Source organism: Octopus sinensis, linkage group LG3, assembly GCF_006345805.1.
Source record: "Octopus sinensis linkage group LG3, ASM634580v1, whole genome shotgun sequence".
Lineage (NCBI taxonomy): Eukaryota > Metazoa > Mollusca > Cephalopoda > Octopoda > Octopodidae > Octopus > Octopus sinensis.
This window is the reverse complement of record NC_042999.1, coordinates 74,086,958-74,107,974: the sequence shown is the minus strand read 5'-3', so window position 1 is coordinate 74,107,974 and position 21,017 is coordinate 74,086,958. Positions and strand designations below refer to the sequence as shown.

The window sequence follows — 21,017 nt, the reverse complement described above, 5'->3', positions numbered from 1 at the left end:
TCATTGTTACCACCTGAGTTTCTCTGCAAACACACGTCTCTCCTAAACTGAGGTAAGGTAATGTTCATCACCATTGTCATCACTACTATTATTATTCGACATCTGATAGTTTCAAGTAAGTTTCAGTTGGATCACTTGTGACATTTTTGTGCCGCTGAGGTGCCTGCAACATTTTTTTTAGTCATATGGGTTATGTTCTATTGCAGTAGTATGTTTTGTTATGGGGGTTTGGTTTGAGTCTTCTGTTGTATTAGTGTTTGTGCTGTGCGCTGTGTGTGTAGTGCAAGTTGTCTTCTTGTGGGTATTGAGCCTGTGTGGATCATGTTGTTAATGTTGTTCATTTTATTGGGTATTACATTGTAGTCATCGTCATCAGTCCATCATTCTTTTTTGTGTGTGTGTGTGTGGGGGGGTTGTTATTCATTTTGCTAGTAATATTAAGATATGGACCAGCATTAAACTTTTTGAGAGAACGCTGCTTCTGAACGTGCATTAAAGTTTCTTTCATAACGCAGCTGCCCGAGACTCACAGAATCAAATTCACCACTATTCTTTTCACTTTTATTCTTTATTCCTTATTTATAACTATATCACCGAACACCGATCATTATTGTTTCACTGTTTAGAAGGAATGAAGCCTGTTGCTTCTTTTATGAAAGTCATTTAAATTCCATGCATTCAGTGTTTGTTTAGTACGTGTCCACGTGTGGGTTGTATAAGCATTATATCCAATGACGTATAAGCAAGAAACCAAGAAATAACAATCTTCATATTTATAAAGAATTTGTAAATATGCATATGTGATTAAAAATTTTATCACAGTTTCGCAGTTTTGGTATAGTAGTTCAAATGTTCTTGGGAAAATGCAAACACATGGATTTCAATATATGTGAACTGTTCACATTTTCATGCACATTTTCCTGTTGCAGCACATCTGGGAGAAGTTATTATGTATATACTTCATACATGAAAGAAAATCTTTCAGTTTCTTGAAATAACTTACATTAAAACATACTTTTCTTTCATTGATTTTGTGGAATCATAACTCCTGCTTCTCGATGGTTTCAGATTTCATCTATCTTCCCAGGCATCTTGCTGTCACATGTCAATGATATTTGTTATTCACTGTGATCCTTTGTTCTTGGCGGCTGCTGCTGCAGTTGTTGTTGCTGCTGCTGTCGTTGTTGTTGTTGCTACAACAGTGTTTTTCTTTCTTTTAGGAGCTACTCCTCTAACTCATATTATGTTAGAGTTGGATCCATAAACAAGGGTGAAGGAAAACGGTATACGGTGACCCAAGTATTGATACATCCTGACTATAGTTATTACGGACATGGTTATGACATAGCACTTCTTTATGTGAAAAGTGGAATTACATTGACAGATGATGTGCAACCAATTTGTCTTCCAGAAAACCCTGCCACCTTAGAAAGAGACTACTATATTACTGGTTGGGGTCAAAATGAAAATGGTAAGGAAATAATTTCTATTTAAAATATTTTATTATCCAATTATTTCACATGTTGGTGTGCATGTGCCTGTGTGTTTCATGAGCATCTATATTTCATGCATGTGTGTGCATGTGTTGCAGTATATGTGTATGTGTAATTTGCATGCATGTATTGTATGTGTGCATGTATTGTATGTGTGCATGTGTTTGTAAGCACAGGCATAGCTGTCTGGTTTTGCAGTTTGCCATATGATCACATGACTTCAGGATCATTCCCACTGCATGGCACCTTGGACAAGTGTCTCTTACTGATCTATGGTGAGTGAATTTGGAAGATGGAATTTTGCAGAAGCCAATTATATATCACTTTGCAACCAAATGACTTTGAGTTCAGTCCCACTGTACAACACTTTGGGTCAAGTATCTTCTTCTATAACCTCAGATTGACCTTGTAAATAGGTTTGAGACATAAAAAAACTACATCAGCCCTATAATATATATATAGACATGTGTGTGCATGTGTGTTTATGTGTGTGTGTGTGTGTGTGATTGTCTGCAAGTGTATGATCCTGTTTCCTTGCCTTGATATTGTATGCTAAGTATAAGCAAACATCTGGAGCCTGGTGCAGCCTCCATGGCTTACAAGACCCCGGTCGAACCATCCAACCCATGCTAGCATGGAAAATGGACGTTAAATGATGATGATGATAATGATCTCCATCATGTAATCATTGTCATTTGTTTGCAATCTTCGATGGAAATATATCACGCCATTGTGTTATTCGTGCTCAAAGAACTAAGGGAAATATTATCTTGCTTGGAAACAAGTATGGCTTGGCATGAGGTAAAGAATCTAGTCATGGTAAATCTGCCTCAACAAATTTCTTCTGACCCAGCAAATATAGCAAAGTGGACATTAAGAATACACACACACACATACACACACACACACATACACACACTCACACACATACATATACATGCATCTGTGTAGTTATAAGCTTGCTTCCCAACCACATGGTTCTGGGTTCAGACCCACTGAGTAACACCTTGGGCAAGTGTCTTCTAATATAGCCTCAGGCTGGCCAAAGACTTGTGACTGGATTTAGTAGACAGAAACTGAAATAAGCCTGTCGTATAGATGTGTGTGTGTGTTTGTGTATGTGTGTGTGTGTGTGTGTGTGTGAGTGTGAGTGTGTGTGTGTGTGTGTGTGGAGAGTGCATGGCCTAGTAGTTAAAGTGTTACACTTACGATTGCAAGGTCATGCTTTCAATTCCCGAATGGGATGTTGCATTGAGTTCTTGAGTAAAACACTTCCTCATGTTGCTCTGAGATCACTTCGACATGTGATCTCTGAAACACTGGGCGCCTGTTCAGGCAATGTTGATTTGATGGAGTGAGCAAGCCAATGTACAGCACACACATTTGATCATGTTGAACAACTCATTTCTGCAGCTTGTATTGCAAGAAATTTCAGAGCTGTCGTCCTTGGACTAAAAGAGACTGCCATCAGATATATACATATATACAAACTTTCTGTTTGTCTCCCTTCGTTTTTACATTCAATATACATTACACCGTTTATTTATGCAATTTTTTTCATTTATCAAATAATAGAACGCAACACACACCAAATTTGTATTAACATATAAGTTTTATATATATGTGTGTGAGTATATAATCAAGGTAAGCAACAAGATATCAAGTAGTGATGCAATACAACTGTTTCAAGTGGCTCCATTTAATTGAACAATGCAATCCTTTATTCAAAATAGACACAGTTTTCTAGTCTTAGATTTAGTAGTTGATAAAGAGATAAATGAATTAGAAATGAATTACAATCCATTACAATGCTATGACCCCAATAGGCTTCATGTGATTCTTGGAGGTGTAGTCTATTCTCAGCCACAATAACAACAACATGAATTTCCTCCATCTTCTTGCTCTGTTAAAATATTTGAGAAAAATTATATTAACGTGTCCTATTAAATAAAATTCTATTTATTTATTTGTGCAGCTGAAGATGGCACTGCTTTTAAATTGACGTAATGATTGCATTGTTCAATTAAATGGAACCACTTAAAACGGTTGTACAGTATTACTACATGATATCTTGTTGCTTATTTTGATTTTATTCACCTTACTTCGAGCTGTGCGGATAATACCGGACTGACTTGGTACTTCAACTTAAGTACTTATTCAACTGAATCTTAATTATTTCATATATATACATACATACACACACACATATATATAAAACAAACAATGGGTATGTTTGTATTTGTCTATAGTTGTTGTGTATGCACTTTAATTTTAACCCGACTTGGTGTCTTACCATTTACGTGCCTTATTTACCTGAATCTTAACATAGCATATATATGTGTGTGTATAGTGTGTATATATATATATATATATATATATATATATATATATATATATATATATTATGTGCATGCACATAAAATATGAGAGAAAGAAAATGGTATTCACTATGATCGTTTCTACCCATCATGCATCAGAGACGCTGTACAAACAGTTGTGGTGCATCCTAGGTGCATATGTGTTTTGTCAGGTAGCTTATCAAAAGATTTTTTATCTGTTTCATTTGTTTCTATTAGAATACATTTTGGTAGTTGCAGTTTACTACTTACCTATACGATAAACTAGGTTATAATGTAGAACTCTTCTCATATAAACAATAAAGTGACTTACAACAAATAAAAAATATAAGAAAACGTAAATTAATATTTTACACTGATAATGAAAAACAGTTAAATCAAAACCATAAACAACCATGCAAAGGGGATAGAACAAGAAGCACAAAATACAAGACACAATAGAACATTCAAACTGACTTAAGCCAACCTTTATCTTTTCACAAAGCAAATAATTTAGGGTACCCATATATTCATATCTATATTCACACATAGATGCAGAACATAAAAGAAACATACTCACTTATTTGCATCTTGCGTCTACTAAGACATCCATTGACAGAGCTATGTTTGTGTAGGAACACACATCCAAGGCATCGAACATGTGTAGTTTTCTGTTCTTATCTGTTTAGTATTTAAATTACCCCTTTGAGTCAGTATATGTTGACATCTATTTCATTTCAACCCGTAGATATTCAGCCAGGGTTGATTTATGATGACACACCACAGACTAATTCATCCACAAATACAGATTCAAACACTTATATGCATATACACACATATACACGTCTATATGTCTTTACACATACACATATACACATATGGATGCTCATACCTACCTCAGTGGATATAGGTGTATATATATATACACATACATCAACTTAAAATCAGGTTTCTGTCTCTCTACACACAGACATACATGCATACATGTATATATTTACCTATGCATACTCATGCCCACATACACACACACACAAATACTTATATATACTTAAATGGGACAATCTACTAAGGACTGCATACTAAATCTGTGGCTAGCGCAAAGTCCCACCAAGACCACGGGTGACATAGTGGTGGGACAAGGAGGTGGATAGCACTATAAAAGCAAATAGAGCTGGAAAGACTGGAAAAACAGTGGTAGCAGAGAATTATATTGGGTAACTAGAAGAGAGGCTAGGTGAGTGGTTTACATAGCAAAAGGAATAGCTGAAGGTAAGAAGTTTGCCAATGTTCTACAGAGTGAAAATCAGAGGCGTGAGGTGTTCAGGATTACAAAGCAGTGTATCAGAAAGAATAGAGATGTGGTGGGTGAGAAATGTGTGCAAATGGATAGCAGCTTGCACTTAGTGACTCAGAAAAGAAAGATGCGTGGAAGTGCCACTATAATAATAATAATAATAATAATGTTCGTCTCACAGCCATATAGTAGGGTGGTAAGCACGACTGCCCGGTAGACTTTCAGCTTGGTGTTGAGGCTGATTCCTCTCCACTCCCAGACTTTCTTTCGCAGTCTCCCAAACGCGCTGCTTGCCTTGGAGATTCTGTTGATGATTTCAGCATCTATGTTGGCATTGCAGGAGAGAGTGCTGCCCAGGTAGGTGAAGTTTTCCACCGCTCGTAGGATCCATCCGTTCACCTTTATCTGAGGCTCATGGTATTGTTTGCCGGGGGCTGGCTGAAACATCACTTCAGTTTTCTTGGCACTGATGGTGAGACCGAAGTTGTCACTGGCTGATGAGAACCTGTCCATCCCGAGCTGCATCTCCTGCTCATCGATTGCGTTATGGGCGCAGTCGTCAGCAAAGAGAAAGTCTCTGACGACTGTCTCCCTCACCTTTGTGACGGCCTGCAATCTTCTGGAGTTGAAAAATTTCCCGTCCGTCCTGTACTTGATGTCAATACCGGACTTGCAGTCCCTGAAGGCGTCGGACAGCATTGCCGAGAACATGATGCTGAACAGTGTTGGGGCCAGGACACAGCCCTGCCTGACTCCGTTGGTCACCTGGAAGACTTCAGATGAGTTGCCATCTTCAAGGACTCTGGCTGTCATTCCGTCGTGGAACTGGCGGACAATTGCAATAAATTTACTGGGGCAACCAAATTTTCCCATGACCTTCCAGAGTCCCTCCCGACTGACTGTATCGAAAGCCCTGGTGAGGTCATCAAAGGTCATGCAGAGGTCAAGGTGCTGCTCCATGCATTTCTCCTGGAGCTGGCGGGTGGTGAATATCATGTCAGTGGTCCCTCGACATGGATAGCAGCTTGCACTTAGTGACTCAGAAAAGAAAGATGCATGGAAGTGCCACTATAAAAGGTTACTAAATGTGGAAAATGAATGGGAGAAGGGGAGTCTTTCAAATATCAAGCCAATTGAGGGACCAGACATCAGTGATGATAGCAGTATAAAAGATAAAACAATTAAGGATGTGAAGACAGGGAAAGCCCCTGGACCATTGGATATCACTGCCAAGATGATTAAAATATCCAAGCCAAGGCACTCACATAGTTAATCAGGTTTTCAGAAAGATGTCATCCCTTAAATAGAAACAACTACAGAGGTATTGAACTGCATGACCAAGTCATGAAAGTTAAAGAGAGAGTTATAGCCCAATTGATTAGAAATAGAATTACACTAGATGAGATACAGTTTGGTTTTGTATTCAGGAGGTGTAGGACTGATGTCATCTTCCTAGTGAGACAGTCACAGGAAAAGTATATGGCCAATAGTAAGCATTGACATCAGTCATGCTCAAATGGTGCTTTTCATGTACCACAGGCATGGGTGCCAGTCAGGTAGCACTGGTATCGGCCACAACTACAAATTCACTTGACTCAACAGGTCTTCTCAAGCACAGCATATTGCCCAAAAACTGAAGGGTACTTTTAAACAGGCTGGTTATGTGACACTGGCATCAGCTACGTCTATGATCTCACTTAGCTTGCATATCTCTAAAGGTCTCGGTCACTTGACATTGCCTCTGTGAGGCCCAAGTTCGATGGTCATGGTTCACCACCTCCTCCCTTGTCTTCCTGGGTCCATCTCTTCCACAGGTTTCCTCCACTGTTAGAATGTGACACTTCTTCACACAGCTGTCCTCATCCATGCACAACACATGACCATACCAGCACAGTCATCCCTTGCACACTACATCTGATACTTTTCTTTCCAACTTTTCTCTCAGGATGCTTACATTCTGTTGTGTATGTACACTAAAATAAAACACACATATTTAAGATGGAATGGGAGAAAAAAAAAGATATAAATAAATAGATAAATAAAGAAAAACTAAATTAAGGGAACAAGCTCAACAGTATCATAAGCAAACCCATATACACACACACCAAATACATAGATATGTACACATACATGCACACACACTCATGCACATGCGCGTGCACATACACACACACAGATTCAGATACAAACACATGTGCAAATAAGGATACACACCATAGAAAGACAGAATGGATGAAACAGAGCAGGAGACACATGAGATGGAGAATCACTGAAGAGGTCACATGATATGTGATGAAAACGTCTCAGACAAGGAACAATAAAATGAGAACAGTAACAAATCTGAAGTGAAGGGTGAATATATAGCGCATGTGTTTATTTGGAAAAAAATCCCAAAATATAACAATATCTGTTTCAATACATGATTTCATATCAGGAATCTTGCAAGACAAATATGTATATGGGATGGTACCCAAAAGAAACCAGAATTTTGCATAATGTTTTATTCACTTAGTTTTACATGTTTACACTTTTATCACCTTCCAAGTATTCTCCATTTGAAGCAATGCATCAGTCTATATGCGTTTTCTGCTGTTTGAAGCAGTCCTGGAACTCTTGTGAATTGATGCAATTTAACTCTTCCTTCGTTTTTTTTTTTTTCACCACTTCCACATCTGCAAAACATTTTGCTTTAAGGACTTTTTCATTCAGGGGAACAATGAATGTTGCAAAGAGCAAGATCGGGTGAAAGGGGAGGGTTGGTAAGTGGGATCATTCCATATTTAGTCAAAAACTATCTCACACTCAAGGACATGTGCACAGGTGCATCGTCATGATCAAACCACCACTCACTACTTTGACACTGGTCGAGGTGGTTTCACCTCACTGCATCTCACAAATGCTTCCAAACTACCAAGTAAAATGTCTGGTTAACAGTTTGGCCATGAGGAATGAACTGTGTGAGAACAATTCCTTTTGCATCAATGAAACAAATCTGCATCACCTTGACACTGGATTTCACTCGATGCACTTTTGGTGGTGGGGGGTGAGATTGACTGCTTCCATTGACTTGATTGCTGCTTCAATTCCAGGCCATAGCCACTGCACCACCTTCCATTACCAGTGATGACCTTTGAATAAAGATCTGGATCAACTTCCATCTATTCTTACAGTTCATGACATGCATTCAGTCATTACTGTTTTTTATCTTCAATGAGCAAGTGAAGCTCAAATTTTGATGCCTAATCTTTTCATTTGCAATTCTTCACTCAAAATTCGTAGGCAGGAGCTCCAGGACACACCAATCATATCAACAAGTTCATCAATTGTTCAGTGATGGTCCTCTAAGATCAATTCATGAATTTTCATAATGCTTTCATCTGTTTGGGAGGTTGGTGGTGGCTTTAAACGAGATTGGTCTTAAAGTGACAAATGACCATTTCTAAAGCATGAAAACCACTCGCAAACTTGTGTTTTACTCATGGCAATGTTCTAGTAAGTTGTTTGAAGCTTCTGTTTTCACCAGTAGAATGCAGAATTTTATGGAAGCTTGCTGTTCCTTTGTTTCAGCCATCGCAAAAATCGATGAACAGGGGCGATGCACTGCAAAACAAAGATGCACCACATGACAGTACAACTCTACAAGACAATACCAGTCATCAGACTGATGCCTGAGGGTTGTATCAAGCAGATTCTAGTAACGGAAGCCTGAACTACAATGGGCTTGACCTACATAGAACGTTTCCGGTTACTTTGGGGTACCACCTCATGTATATATATATGTGATGAGTATGGATGAGGACAACTGCATAAAGAAATGTCAATCACTTAAAGTGGAGGGAAGTTGTAAAAGAGAGACCCTAGAAGACATTGAATGAAGTACTGAACAATCTCAAAATGAAGTACTGAACAATCTCAAAATGAAGTACTAAACAATCTCAAAACACTAAATCTTACAAAGGAGATGACAAAGGAATGAGATATGTGGCATATTACTGTACTCAAAAAGACTCATCCACCACAAAAGAACTGGGATCCAAAAACCAAGATGACACATAAGAAGCACTAGCTGGTGCCACTTTAAAAGCCCCTCTCCTATGATGGTGTCATATAAAAAAGCACCAAGTACACTCTATGGAGTAATTGGTATTAGGAAGGAAGGGCATCAAGCTGTAGAAAGCAAGCCAAAATAGACTATGGAACCTGGTGGGTCCCCTGGCCTTACCAGTTCCTGTCAAACCAGCCAACCAATGCCATCATGGAAAAGGGACATTAAATGATGATGATGGTGATGAGTGTGTGTGTGTAAAAGTTGGACAAAATAATTAAAGCATTTTGTTAAACTGAATTTTTTAATTACATGACATGGAGTATGATCAACTTTGGTATCAATATCAGCTTTAATACTTCAAAGAACTGATTTGTACAGATTCTGAATGGTTACTAGGGGAATTCTGAGCCATTCTTTAAGAAAAACTTGCTGTAGCTCTTTCACCAACAATGATACAGGGAAGTGGCTCCTTACTTGCTGCTCTAAAGTATACTATAAATGTTCAGTTATATTGAGATCTGGTGATTGTGGCCTACTTCACTTTTGTGCTATTCATACAAATTTTCAATAACACTAGCCTCTATGAATCTGTACATTATCACCTAGAAAGATGGCACTACTAACAGGGAGTAATGTTTGTGCCATAGGATGGCCATAATCAGCTGAACTACTAAGAAAATCCTTTTGCATTAACTCTGCCATGTAGAACAACTAAAGTGCCAAGAGAATTCTGCCAAATGGTTGCCCAAATCATCACATAGCTACCTTCATGCTTTACAGCAGGAGCCTGTCAGGGTTGAGGGTTTATTTGAACTCTATCTGAAAATAAACTCACCCCCAAAGTGGGAAAAATGATGAAAGATGATTCATGTGTAATGATATTGGTCCACTGAACTATTGACTTCGTTTTTTATCTGTTTATCAATGTTGATTGGGTATAGGAGAGTTTCAGCAAATGCAACCCACCCACGGAATCCAGGTGTATGGATCTCATAACAAATGGTTTTCTTGGTCACAGCGTTGGAAATAGAGTGGTTTAGATCTGTAGGCAACGCTATTTGAAACAGCTTCCTAGCTCGCAAAATATCCGTTGGGAATCAACAACAGTTATCTCCCTTATCGAATATTCTAAAACATAAGAAGCGAACTTGGTCAGCTCCCCCTTCGCTAGCTTACAAGGCATAACTGCTAAACGACACACAGGAGGGCGTAAGAAGCATATTCCGATTGAACTTGCTCTCTTTTTCTCTATGACACAAGGTCAACTTCGGTGGGAGAGTCAAGCACATGGATTCGATTTTCATTTCCTATCAGCAATGCGCTATGGTATTCTACATATAGTGCCTGTAGAGAAGTAAATTTTGTAGCTTGAATTACTTCTATTTTCTCATTGTCATCATGGAATGTGGCAAGATGTTCAGAACTTCATTCCAGACAACTTTATTAAATATTGTGTACTCACTGTATGAGTTCGTTTGTTACGCATCTGAATAAAACCTTGGACACGAAGTTGTTCACGCATGGACACAAGTGTTATTGTCTCTGCATCAGAGGCTTTTCACAGCCGTTAGATTAATGACTCAGTCCAATTTATTAAAGTGTTGACATTTTCATTAGCGATATCCCTCGCTAAAGTGGTGACCCCGTGAAAAAAGATCTATAGCTTTCGCTTCAACAGCCATTGCCTGCTATATGATTCACGACGTTCAACTTCATGATTGCTTCTACATTATCAGCTCTATCACGTGTGACAAGCTATGAATTTTTTTCAGCTGTCAAGTTCTCCTACACCTGTGGCCAACTCACTAAACTAGTGAATCCGGTCAAAAAAAAAGGACATACCTCTTGGTTATGAGAAAATTTCTATGCCATTTTGGGAGGGAAAGGTTCCTCCTGAAACAGAAATGGCACAAAGCTGTTTTACGACAAGAAATGCATAACCTGAGTCGATCCCACTTTGAAACTGCCCAACACGTGGAATTTCTCTATGGAATGTTTCTTTGACCCACCAATGATAGCTGTCACGACCATTTTTCTCTATGTGCAATTTTCTCCTAATGGTGACCCCGAGCTGTGTTGTGTGTCGATAGCTGCTAAACACTTGTGTCTGTGTGTTCCACGCACGTAAACCTTTTATGTTGCGAACTCCATATTTAATTGCCTGACAAATTTTTCCTTTGTCAGGTACGACTTTGCATTTTCATTTACCCTTGTCCTTGACTCCTGACATTTTTCCTCGTTGGAGGACATTATCCTGTTTGCTCGCTACTACATGTTAAATTTTCTTCGGCGTGTTTTTCTGGGTTTTGGTCACGTCCAGCTCGTTTTTCCTTCTTCAAGACGTGTGTTAGATTTTTCCCACCGAAGATGAGTCTCATCATTCTTCTCTACTATCATGGCTATCCTAAGATGTGGTTTGCCCAGCTGGAATCATATTTTGTATCGAATAACATTCAGTCGGCTCAACAGAGATAGCACATCGTATTGAGTGAGATTCCTTCGCCGTTAACGCTCACCGTCAGAGACCTAATCATAGACACACCACCAGATGCTTCCTACAACAGTATAAAAGCCTCATCATAGCCAGTAACACAGCTGAATAACATCAACACCTGTCTCAGCTGTTCCAGCGTCTCCAGTCGTACAATGGCAAGATTAACCCTGCAAAGTGTGTGTTTGGTACAACTTCGTTGGAGTTCCTGGGACATCTTATAGACTCTGAAAGCTTTCGGCCTCTGCCGGCGAAGGTGGAAGCGATTCAGCAACTTTCACTTCCCACCTCATTGAAACAGTTGTGTCATTTCCCAGGGTTAATCAACTTCTATCGTCACTTCATTCTTCACTGTGCGGCAAGTTGTTTTTCTTGACTTAGCTTTTGAAGGACAAAAAAAAGTAAGATTCTCCTATTTCTTTTTCTTCCAACGCTTTGCAGTCTTTCGAATCCATCAAATTTCATCTTGCTCAAGTTTCCTTTCTCGCTCATCCTATAGCGAACGCAGAACTGTCCTTAATCTTAATGCATCAAATTTTGGTATTGGTGCTGTATAGCAACAAACGTTCAACCACCAGACTCAACTACTAGCGTTTTTCACACACCAACTGAAACCAACCGAACAACGGTATAGCACTTTCGATAGAGAGCTATTTATCTTGCTGCGAGACACTTCCACCACCTCCTTGAAGGTCAGGTGTTCATGATATTCACGGACCATAAACTGCTCACATTCACGCTACAATCCAAGTCGGACATACGCTATATTACTGGATCTGCCAATATACTTGCTGATGCTTTGTCTAGGCTTCCTCTGTGTTCCCTTTCGTCTCCTGCTACGATTGATCTTGTCGCTATTGCTTCAGACCAGCCTTCATTGGATTCACTCGACAGTTCTTCTGCTCAGTTTTCATACTGCAAGTTTGAGTATCTGCCACTTCCGTCCGCTGAGAGGAACATCCTCTACATGGACACATATTTTATTGCGGAATGTTGTCCTGAGAGGTCCCCTCACACAACCCTACTCAGGCCCTTTCCGTGTGCTTTCACACACACCAAAACTTTTCCCCGTGGACATTAACGGTTGGAAAGAGACTGTAACTATTGACAGAGTAAAGAAGGCTTTCTCTTAAAGTCTTATTCCACTGCCTGACGCAGCTGTTACACTCACTCTGCCAACAACGACCTCAAACGTCTTTTCATGCTTCTATAAAAATAGGATCACATGCGGTCGCATCGTATAGAATATACCATCGCACGCGATCCCATTCTTAATAATTTGGTTACTGACTATATAATACATGCAGCGGCAATACACATAAGTTTGGAATGACAAGATTTCTTTTTAAGATATATACATTATTTATTTTACATATTTTACAATCATGCTTGATGTTGGAAGTTTGTAAGTGTTAGCATGTTTTTGTGTCTGTGTGTTCGTTAGGCGTAAAAAGGTACTGACCAGTGAAATGACGATGGAATTTGATTCACAGTTCATGTTGTTGGTATCGGCCTGGCAACAGGTAATAACAGATGGCTTAAGGTAGTTCTTAGAAGAAACTAGAACCCAAGAACAGATAATTGATTTACCGTTTATGAGGTACAGCGTAAGAGTTCCATATCAAGATATTGCGTATCGCAGTTGAGGTTAATTGAATCACTCGTTGTGTTTACCTTTCTCTTGATATGAACATACTTCCAGATATGTTACTGTAGCCGTTTTTTCCGTGGCGAGAATTTCACCTAACCGCTATAGCTGAATCTGTAGTCGTCTTGTGTACAAATCAAATCTTCGATGTTTGGCGCTTGGTTTTCGCTGCGTCTTCATCATATGTTCTGCTTGGTTATTTTTCTCTAGTTATAGATATCCTGTAACCGTTCTTCATGGTGATATTTCACACTAACAGTATAAGAGGTATCTGTAACATCTTGTATTAATGGTGGTCGCCTGCCTTTCGAACTGGAACTTGGTCGAGTATGCTCTGTGTGGTCAGAGACTTAGCTCTTAAAAGAACTAAAAGCCTAAGATGTTTCTTTATTACCCACAAGGGGCCACGAAGAGGGGGACATTACAAGACGGGACATGGGGTACATAAAATAAAAATAAAATATGAAGTAAAAAATGAATTATATGTAATGAGATGGAACGGCTTACGAACCCCCAACTCGCAGTTCCGTTTAAAATACAATTTTACATTTCATATATTCCAATACAATTTCACAGTTACATATATTTCAGTTCAATTTTACAATTTTACATGTTAACATTATACAATTTTACAATTAACAATTCTACATTAGACGCTCGTCCGTCATATAATCCAATAGGTCCATTTGGTCTATAACATCTGGCAATTTATCGTACCGCACATAATGCGTTATATGCATAGCATTAAACATCTTTTTTAATTTTATATATGTCTCTTTGTCTATAATGACGCCTTTCACGTCGTCACCATACAGTTTTGGGTTCACCTTCACCCTGACCAACCCTTTCTTACCTACAAGTCTCTTCTCCACTTCTGTATTCTTGATATACATTACAACTGCCTTCAAGTTTTTTCCTGTAGGCCTTCTTCCATATTTGCACGATTCCAGTTGCTCGTTCACTCTTGTCTCCCATTCTTGTTCAAACTCTGTCCTTGGCCGCTCTCTCGCCTTCTCTTTTACTTCCTGTTCTTTGTCTTCTCTCTCTTCTGCTATCTTGCTTTTAATTTTTTAATTTTTTTGATCTTTCGGTGGTGATTCCACCCTTGATCTCTTCCTGTCTTCCGTCTTTTCCTCTTCTGCACTCTCTCGTTCTTCCTCACTTAACCGCTCCTCCATTCGTACTTCCTCCGCTTTCGCCTCCTCCACAACCTCCGGTGCTTTAGTTTTTTCTCGCGGGCACACATCCTTCATGTGGCCCCTTGATTTACAATTGTAGCAAATTGGGGGTCTTCCCTCTACCACAACTCGGAGCCGCGTCTCGTCAGGGTAGACCAGCTCCTCCGGGATGTTGTACAGGTCTCGCACGGTAATGTGTGCGAGAACCTGCACCGTATATACCCACCATTTCACCTCCGCTGACTTCTCCACCTTCAGTACTTCTACATCATCCTTGCAGTTAAACAGCACTGCTGCCAGCAACCTTTCCATATTAAATTCGGGTGATATTCTATTGATTCTCATCCTCACTGCACTCCTTCCGCAGTAACTTGGTAGCAAAGTCCACTTATCCGATTTCAAAAGTCTTGTTGCGTTCTTTTTTGCCTCATTTTCTGTTTCAAAATATACCACTACCGTGGCATACTTCTTTCCTCTTTTGAAAAATGTGGGTTCACCCTCAATTTCCTTCAGACACCTTTCTACTTCTTCCATTTCCGCTACTTCAATTTTTTTCGACTCCACACACCACGTCCTGTACGTTATAGTACGCTTCTCTGCACTGCTTTCCTCCTCCTCGGACGGTGTGACTCTTACGCAGTCACCCTCCCTCTTTAAACTGTCGAAATACTTCTGTAGGGTCTTCTGTTCGACCACCACCTCCTCCATCTCCAGCTCACCGGCAACCAGGCCTCTGCTTGCCGCTCGCGCGTAAGTCTGTTCTTGCATTTTCAGGAAAAAAATTATTCCACGTCACCCAACGAATTCGAACTCACCACCTCTTCACTTGAAATAAACACACCAGAATAATCACACCTGAATAACTCCAAATAACTCACTCAAAGACTAAAAGCCTAAGCATTTCTTTATTACCCACAAGGGGCTACGAAGAGGGGGACATTACAAGACGGGACATGGGGTACATAAAATAAAATAAAATATGAAGTAAAAAATGAATTAGATGTAATGAGATGGAACGGCTTACGAACCCCCAACTCGCAGTTCCGTTTAAAATACAATTATACATACAATTTTACAGTTACAATAATTTTACAATTCTACATGTCAACATTACGTATAATCAAAATACAACTTTAAATTTTACAATTCTAATTCTTTTACATTAGACGCTCGTCCGTCATATAATCCAACAAGTCCGTTTGCTCTATAACATCTGGCAATTTATCATACCGCACATAGTGCGTTATATGCATAGCATTAAACATCTTTTTTAATTTTTTATATGTCTCTTTGTCTATAATGACGCCTTTCACGTCGTCACCATACAGCTTTGGGTTCACCTTCACCCTGACCAACCCTTTCTTACCTACAAGTCTCTTCTCCACTTCTGTATTCTTGATATACATTACAACTGCCTTCAAGTTTTTTCCTGTAGGCCTTCTTCCGTATCTGCACGATTCCAATTGCTCGTTCACTCTTTTCTCCCATTCTTGTTCAAACTCTGTCCTTGGCCGCTCTCTCGCCTTCTCTTTTACTTCCTGTTCTTTGTCTTCTCTCTCTTCTGCTATCTTGCTTTTAATTTTCTTCTTTTTTTGATCTTTCGGTGGTGATTCCACCCTTGATCTCTTCCTGTCTTCCGTCTTTTCCTCTTCTGCACTCTCTCGTTCTTCCTCACTTAACCGCTCCTCCATTCGTACTTCCTCCGCTTTCGCGTCCTCCATCACAACCTCCGGTGCTTTAGTTTTTTCTCGCGGGCACACATCCTTCATGTGGCCCCTTGATTTACAATTGTAGCAAATTGGGGGTCTTCCCTCTACCACAACTCGGAGCCGCGTCTCGTCAGGGTAGACCAGCTCCTCCGGGATGTTGTACAGGTCTCGCACGGTAATGTGTGCGAGAACCTGCACCGTATATCCCCACCATTTCACCTCCGCTGACTTCTCCACCTTCAGTACCTCCACTTCATCCTTGCAGTTAAACAGCACTGCTGCCAGCAACCTTTCCATATTAAATTCGGGTGAGATTCTATTGATTCTCATCCTCACTGCTCTCCTTCCGCAGTAACTTGGTAGCAAAGTCCACTTATCCGATTTCAAAAGTCTTGTTGCGTTCTTTTTTGCCTCATTTTCTGTTTCAAAATATACCACCACCGTGGCATATTTCTTTCCTCTTTTGAAAAATGTGGGTTCACCCTCAATTTCCTTCAGACACCTTTCTACTTCTTCCATTTCCGCTACTTCAATTTTTTTCGACTCCACACACCACGTCCTGTACGTTATAGTACGCTTCTCTGCACTGCTTTCCTCCTCCTCGGACGGTGTGACTCTTACACAGTCACCCTCCCTCTTTAAACTGTCGAAATACTTCTGTAAAGTCTTCTGTTCGACCACCACCTCCTCCATCTCCAGCTCACCGGCAACCAGGCCTCTGCTTGCCGCTCGCGCGTAAGTCTGTTCTTGCATTTTCAGGAAAAAAATTATTCCACGTCCTCCAACGAATTCGAACTCACCACCTCTTCACTTGAAACAAACACACCAGAACAAACACACCCGAATAACTCCAAATAACTCACTCAAAGACTAAAAGCCTAAGCATTTCTTTATTACCCACAAGGGGCTACGAAGAGGGGGACATTACAAGACGGGACATGGGGTACATAAAGTAAAAATAAAATATGAAGTAAAAAATGAATTAGATGTAATGAGATGGAACGGCTTACGAACCCCCAACTCGCAGTTCCGTTTAAAATACAATTATACATACAATTTTACAGTTACAATAATTTTACAATTCTACATGTCAACATTACATATATTCAAAATACAACTTTAAATTTTACAATTCTGATTCTTTTACATTAGACGCTCGTCCGTCATATAATCCAACAGGTCCGTTTGCTCTATAACATCTGGCAATTTATCATACCGCACATAATGCGTTATGTGTATGGCATTAAACATCTTTTTTAGTTTTATATATGTCTCTTTGTCTATAATGACGCCTTTCACGTCGTCACCATACAGCTTTGGGTTCACCTTCACCCTGACCAACCCTTTCTTACCTACAAGTCTCTTCTCCACTTCTGTATTCTTGATATACATTACAACTGCCTTCAAGTTTTTTCCTGTCGGCCTTCTTCCATATCTGCACGATTCCAATTGCTCGTTCACTCTTGTCTCCCATTCTTTTTCAAACTCTGTCCTTGGCCGCTCTCTCACCTTCTCTTTTACTTCCTGTTCTTTGTCTTCTCTCTCTTCTGCTATCTTGCTTTTAATTTTCTTCTTTTTTGATCTTTCGGTGGTGATTCCACCTTGATCTCTTCCTGTCTTCCGTCTTTTCCTCTTCTGCACTCTCTCGTTCTTCCTCACTTAACCGCTCCTCCATTCGTACTTCTTCCGCTTTCGCCTCCTCCACACACGCGTCCTCCATCACAACCTCCGGTGCTTTAGTTTTTTCTCGCGGGCACACATCCTTCATGTGGCCCCTTGATTTACAATTGTAGCAAATTGGGGGTCTTCCCTCTACCACAACTCGGAGCCGTGTCTCGTCAGGGTAGACCAGCTCCTCCGGGATGTTGTACAGGTCTCGCACGGTAATGTGCGCGAGAACCTGCACCGTATATCCCCACCATTTCACCTCCGCTGACTTCTCCACCTTCAGTACTTCCACATCATCCTTGCAGTCAAACAGCACTGCTGCCAGCAACCTTTCCATATCAAATTCGGGTGAGATTCTATTGATTCTCATCCTCACCGCTCTCCCTCCGCAGTAACTTGGTAGCAAAGTCCACTTATCCGATTTCAAAAGTCTTGTTGCGTTCCTTCTTGCCTCATTTTCTGTTTCAAAATATACCACCACCGCGGCATATTTCTTTCCTCCTTTGAAAAATGTGGGTTCACCCTCAATTTCCTTCAGACATTCTTCTACTTCTTTCATTTCCGCTACTTCAACTCTTTTCGACTCCACACACCACGTCCTGTACGTTATAGTACGCTTCTCTGCACTGCTTTCCTCCTCCTCGGACGGTATGACTCTTACGCAGTCACCCTCCCTCTTTAAACTGTCGAAATACTTCTGTGGGGTCTTCTGTTCGACCACCACCTCCTCCATCTCCAGCTCACCGGCAACCAGGCCTCTGCTTGCCGCTCGCGCGTAAGTCTGTTCTTGCATTTTCAGGAAAAAAATTATTCCACGTCCTCCAACGAATTCGAACTCACCACCTCTTCACTTGAAACAAACACACCAGAACAATCACACCTGAACAACTCCAAACAACTCACTCAAAGACTAAAAGCCTAAACCCAATATTTGTCTGAGAAACCTTTTATAAGCTTTCTGTAGCTCCCAATGAACTTCAGAAATGGAAAGCTGTGATTGGCTGCTTGGAACTATGGCGCGAAAATAAACGGAGGCAAATCGCGCCAAGTGATAACCAGCAGTGCGAACGTAGTAGAGACCAACGTGTCAGCCAATCGAATTAGTGTTTACAACAATGTTGAACTAGCCGAAGATGTTTGTAATCTCGACCGAGGTTATTCTTAATACTCTTCTCAAACAGTGAAGATAGCAATGAGAGACGATATCGCTACACTTCCAAACAACATTCGCAAACACCACATTCCACTCCACCTTATGTCACACGATGTGGTAGAACAGTAACATGGCCACATAAACTGTCCAAAACTATCTATATCTAATCGCCTTTTCATATTAGCATAAACTGTACTTGTTGAAGCACTGTTTTGAACAAACTGTTTTGTTGCATTTTCTCTTTGCACATTTTATTACATGCATCTCGTATGTTATATGCATTTGTTTTTACATGTTTCTGTGCTTTTAATCGCATAATCTTGTGTTTGCATGCATTGTATACATTTTACCATCTTCCAACATTTATCCATTTTCCACACTCTTTGTGTCTCTGCTCCTCCTTGTGTAACACGAGCAATCACCTGTTTCATTGCCCACCGTTTAACTCTTTGCTTGTTTGACCTTTTTCATTCCTTTCGGACTGGGAAAGTATTCTAGAACATACCAAGCGAACTTGGTTAGCTCCCCCTCCACTAGCTTACAAGGCGTAACTGCTAAACGACACACAGGAGGGTGTTAGAAGCATATCGCCTACTTGAGAGCGTATTCCGATTGAACTTGCTCTCTTTTTCTCTACGACACAAGGTCAACTTCGGAGAGAGAGAGTTAAGCACATGGATTCGATTTTCATTTCCTACCAACGACACGCTATGGCATTCTACATCTAGTGCCTGTAGAGAAATAAATTTTGTAGCTTGAATTCTGTTTTCTCATAATCACCGTGGAACATGGCCAGATAACTTTATTGAACATTGTATGAGTTCGTTTGTTAAGCATCTGAATAAAACCTTGGACACGAAGTTGTTCATGCATGGACACGAATGTTGTTGTCACTTACAGCACCAGAGGTATTTCACAGACATTAGATTAATGACTCAGTCCAATTATTAAAGTGTTGACGTTTTCATTTAGCGACATCCTTCGCTAAAGATCTGATGTCAGTTTTGCTGTTGTAGCTTGATGACTTTTAAACACAATATGTTTCAGTATTCTGCAATCCCACAATGTGAGCTTTACTTCCATCCAAAATTATAATTGTCAGAGATGGTTTTAGATTTTGGAATGCCAACATGGATTTTCTAGACCGTACTTCTCAAAATATTATACAAATCCACAGCTTTAGTAGCTGAAGCTCTAGTGATCCATACTCCAACAATTTGTCCTCTTTAGATAGCAAATAGGTCATGCATTTTAACTTGTTTGATCTTTTGTTTATGCTCTAATTTCTCATCACCTGTCACAAAGCCACCTCCCTCAATACTACTACTCCTTTAGTTGAGAGGTTTTGTCTTGCTAAGTGACTTGGTTACCTAACTGATGCTGGTACTATTTGAAAGCACCCAATACACTCTGTAAAGCAGTTGGCATTAGGAAGGGCATGTGTGTGTGTGAAAGAGTAAAAGTTGCCTCAGCTGATTTAGGTGTATTTAAGAGAGGGGGGGGTTATGCCAGTTTGCGAAAAGTTAAAGTATGATAGAAAGAGAAGTACAAGTGTTTTGCTATATAGGAGATACATGGCTATCCTGCATTGTATAAGGGTAGGTAGGAGTAGCTAGAAAGAATGTAGGCACAGATGTGACATTGTGGTTAAGAAGCTTGCTTCCCAACCACATGGTTTTAAATTCAGTCCCATGGTGTTTTACCTTGAGCACGTTTCTATTCAACCAAAGCCTTGTGAATAAATTTGAAAGACAAAAACAGAAAGAAACTCATTGTGTGTGTGTGTGTGCGCATGCATGTGTGCGCATGCATGTGCACGTGTTTTTGTGTACTGTTGTCTTAACAACGTGATGGTTGTAAATGACCATCATACAAGCAATATTGTTCCTTTCTAGTCTAATATGAAAAACATGATTGACCATGGGTAAATATTGCTTGGAAACAGGTGAGGGTAGATGATAGGAAAATGTCAAGGCTGTAGAAAGTCGGCTTTGACATT

At 40.0% G+C, this 21,017-nt stretch overlaps 1 protein-coding gene across 1 annotated transcript in view; it reads left to right on the top strand.

The window, feature by feature from the left end:
- The window catches only part of LOC115209480, a 447,652-nt gene that overhangs the window by 412,649 nt on the left and 13,986 nt on the right, over positions 1 to 21,017 (top strand). Inside the window, exon 25 of the mRNA XM_036501652.1 lies at positions 1,221 to 1,471. Coding sequence (XP_036357545.1) covers positions 1,221 to 1,471 — 251 coding nt within the window. The remainder of the gene's footprint in view (positions 1 to 1,220; positions 1,472 to 21,017) is intronic.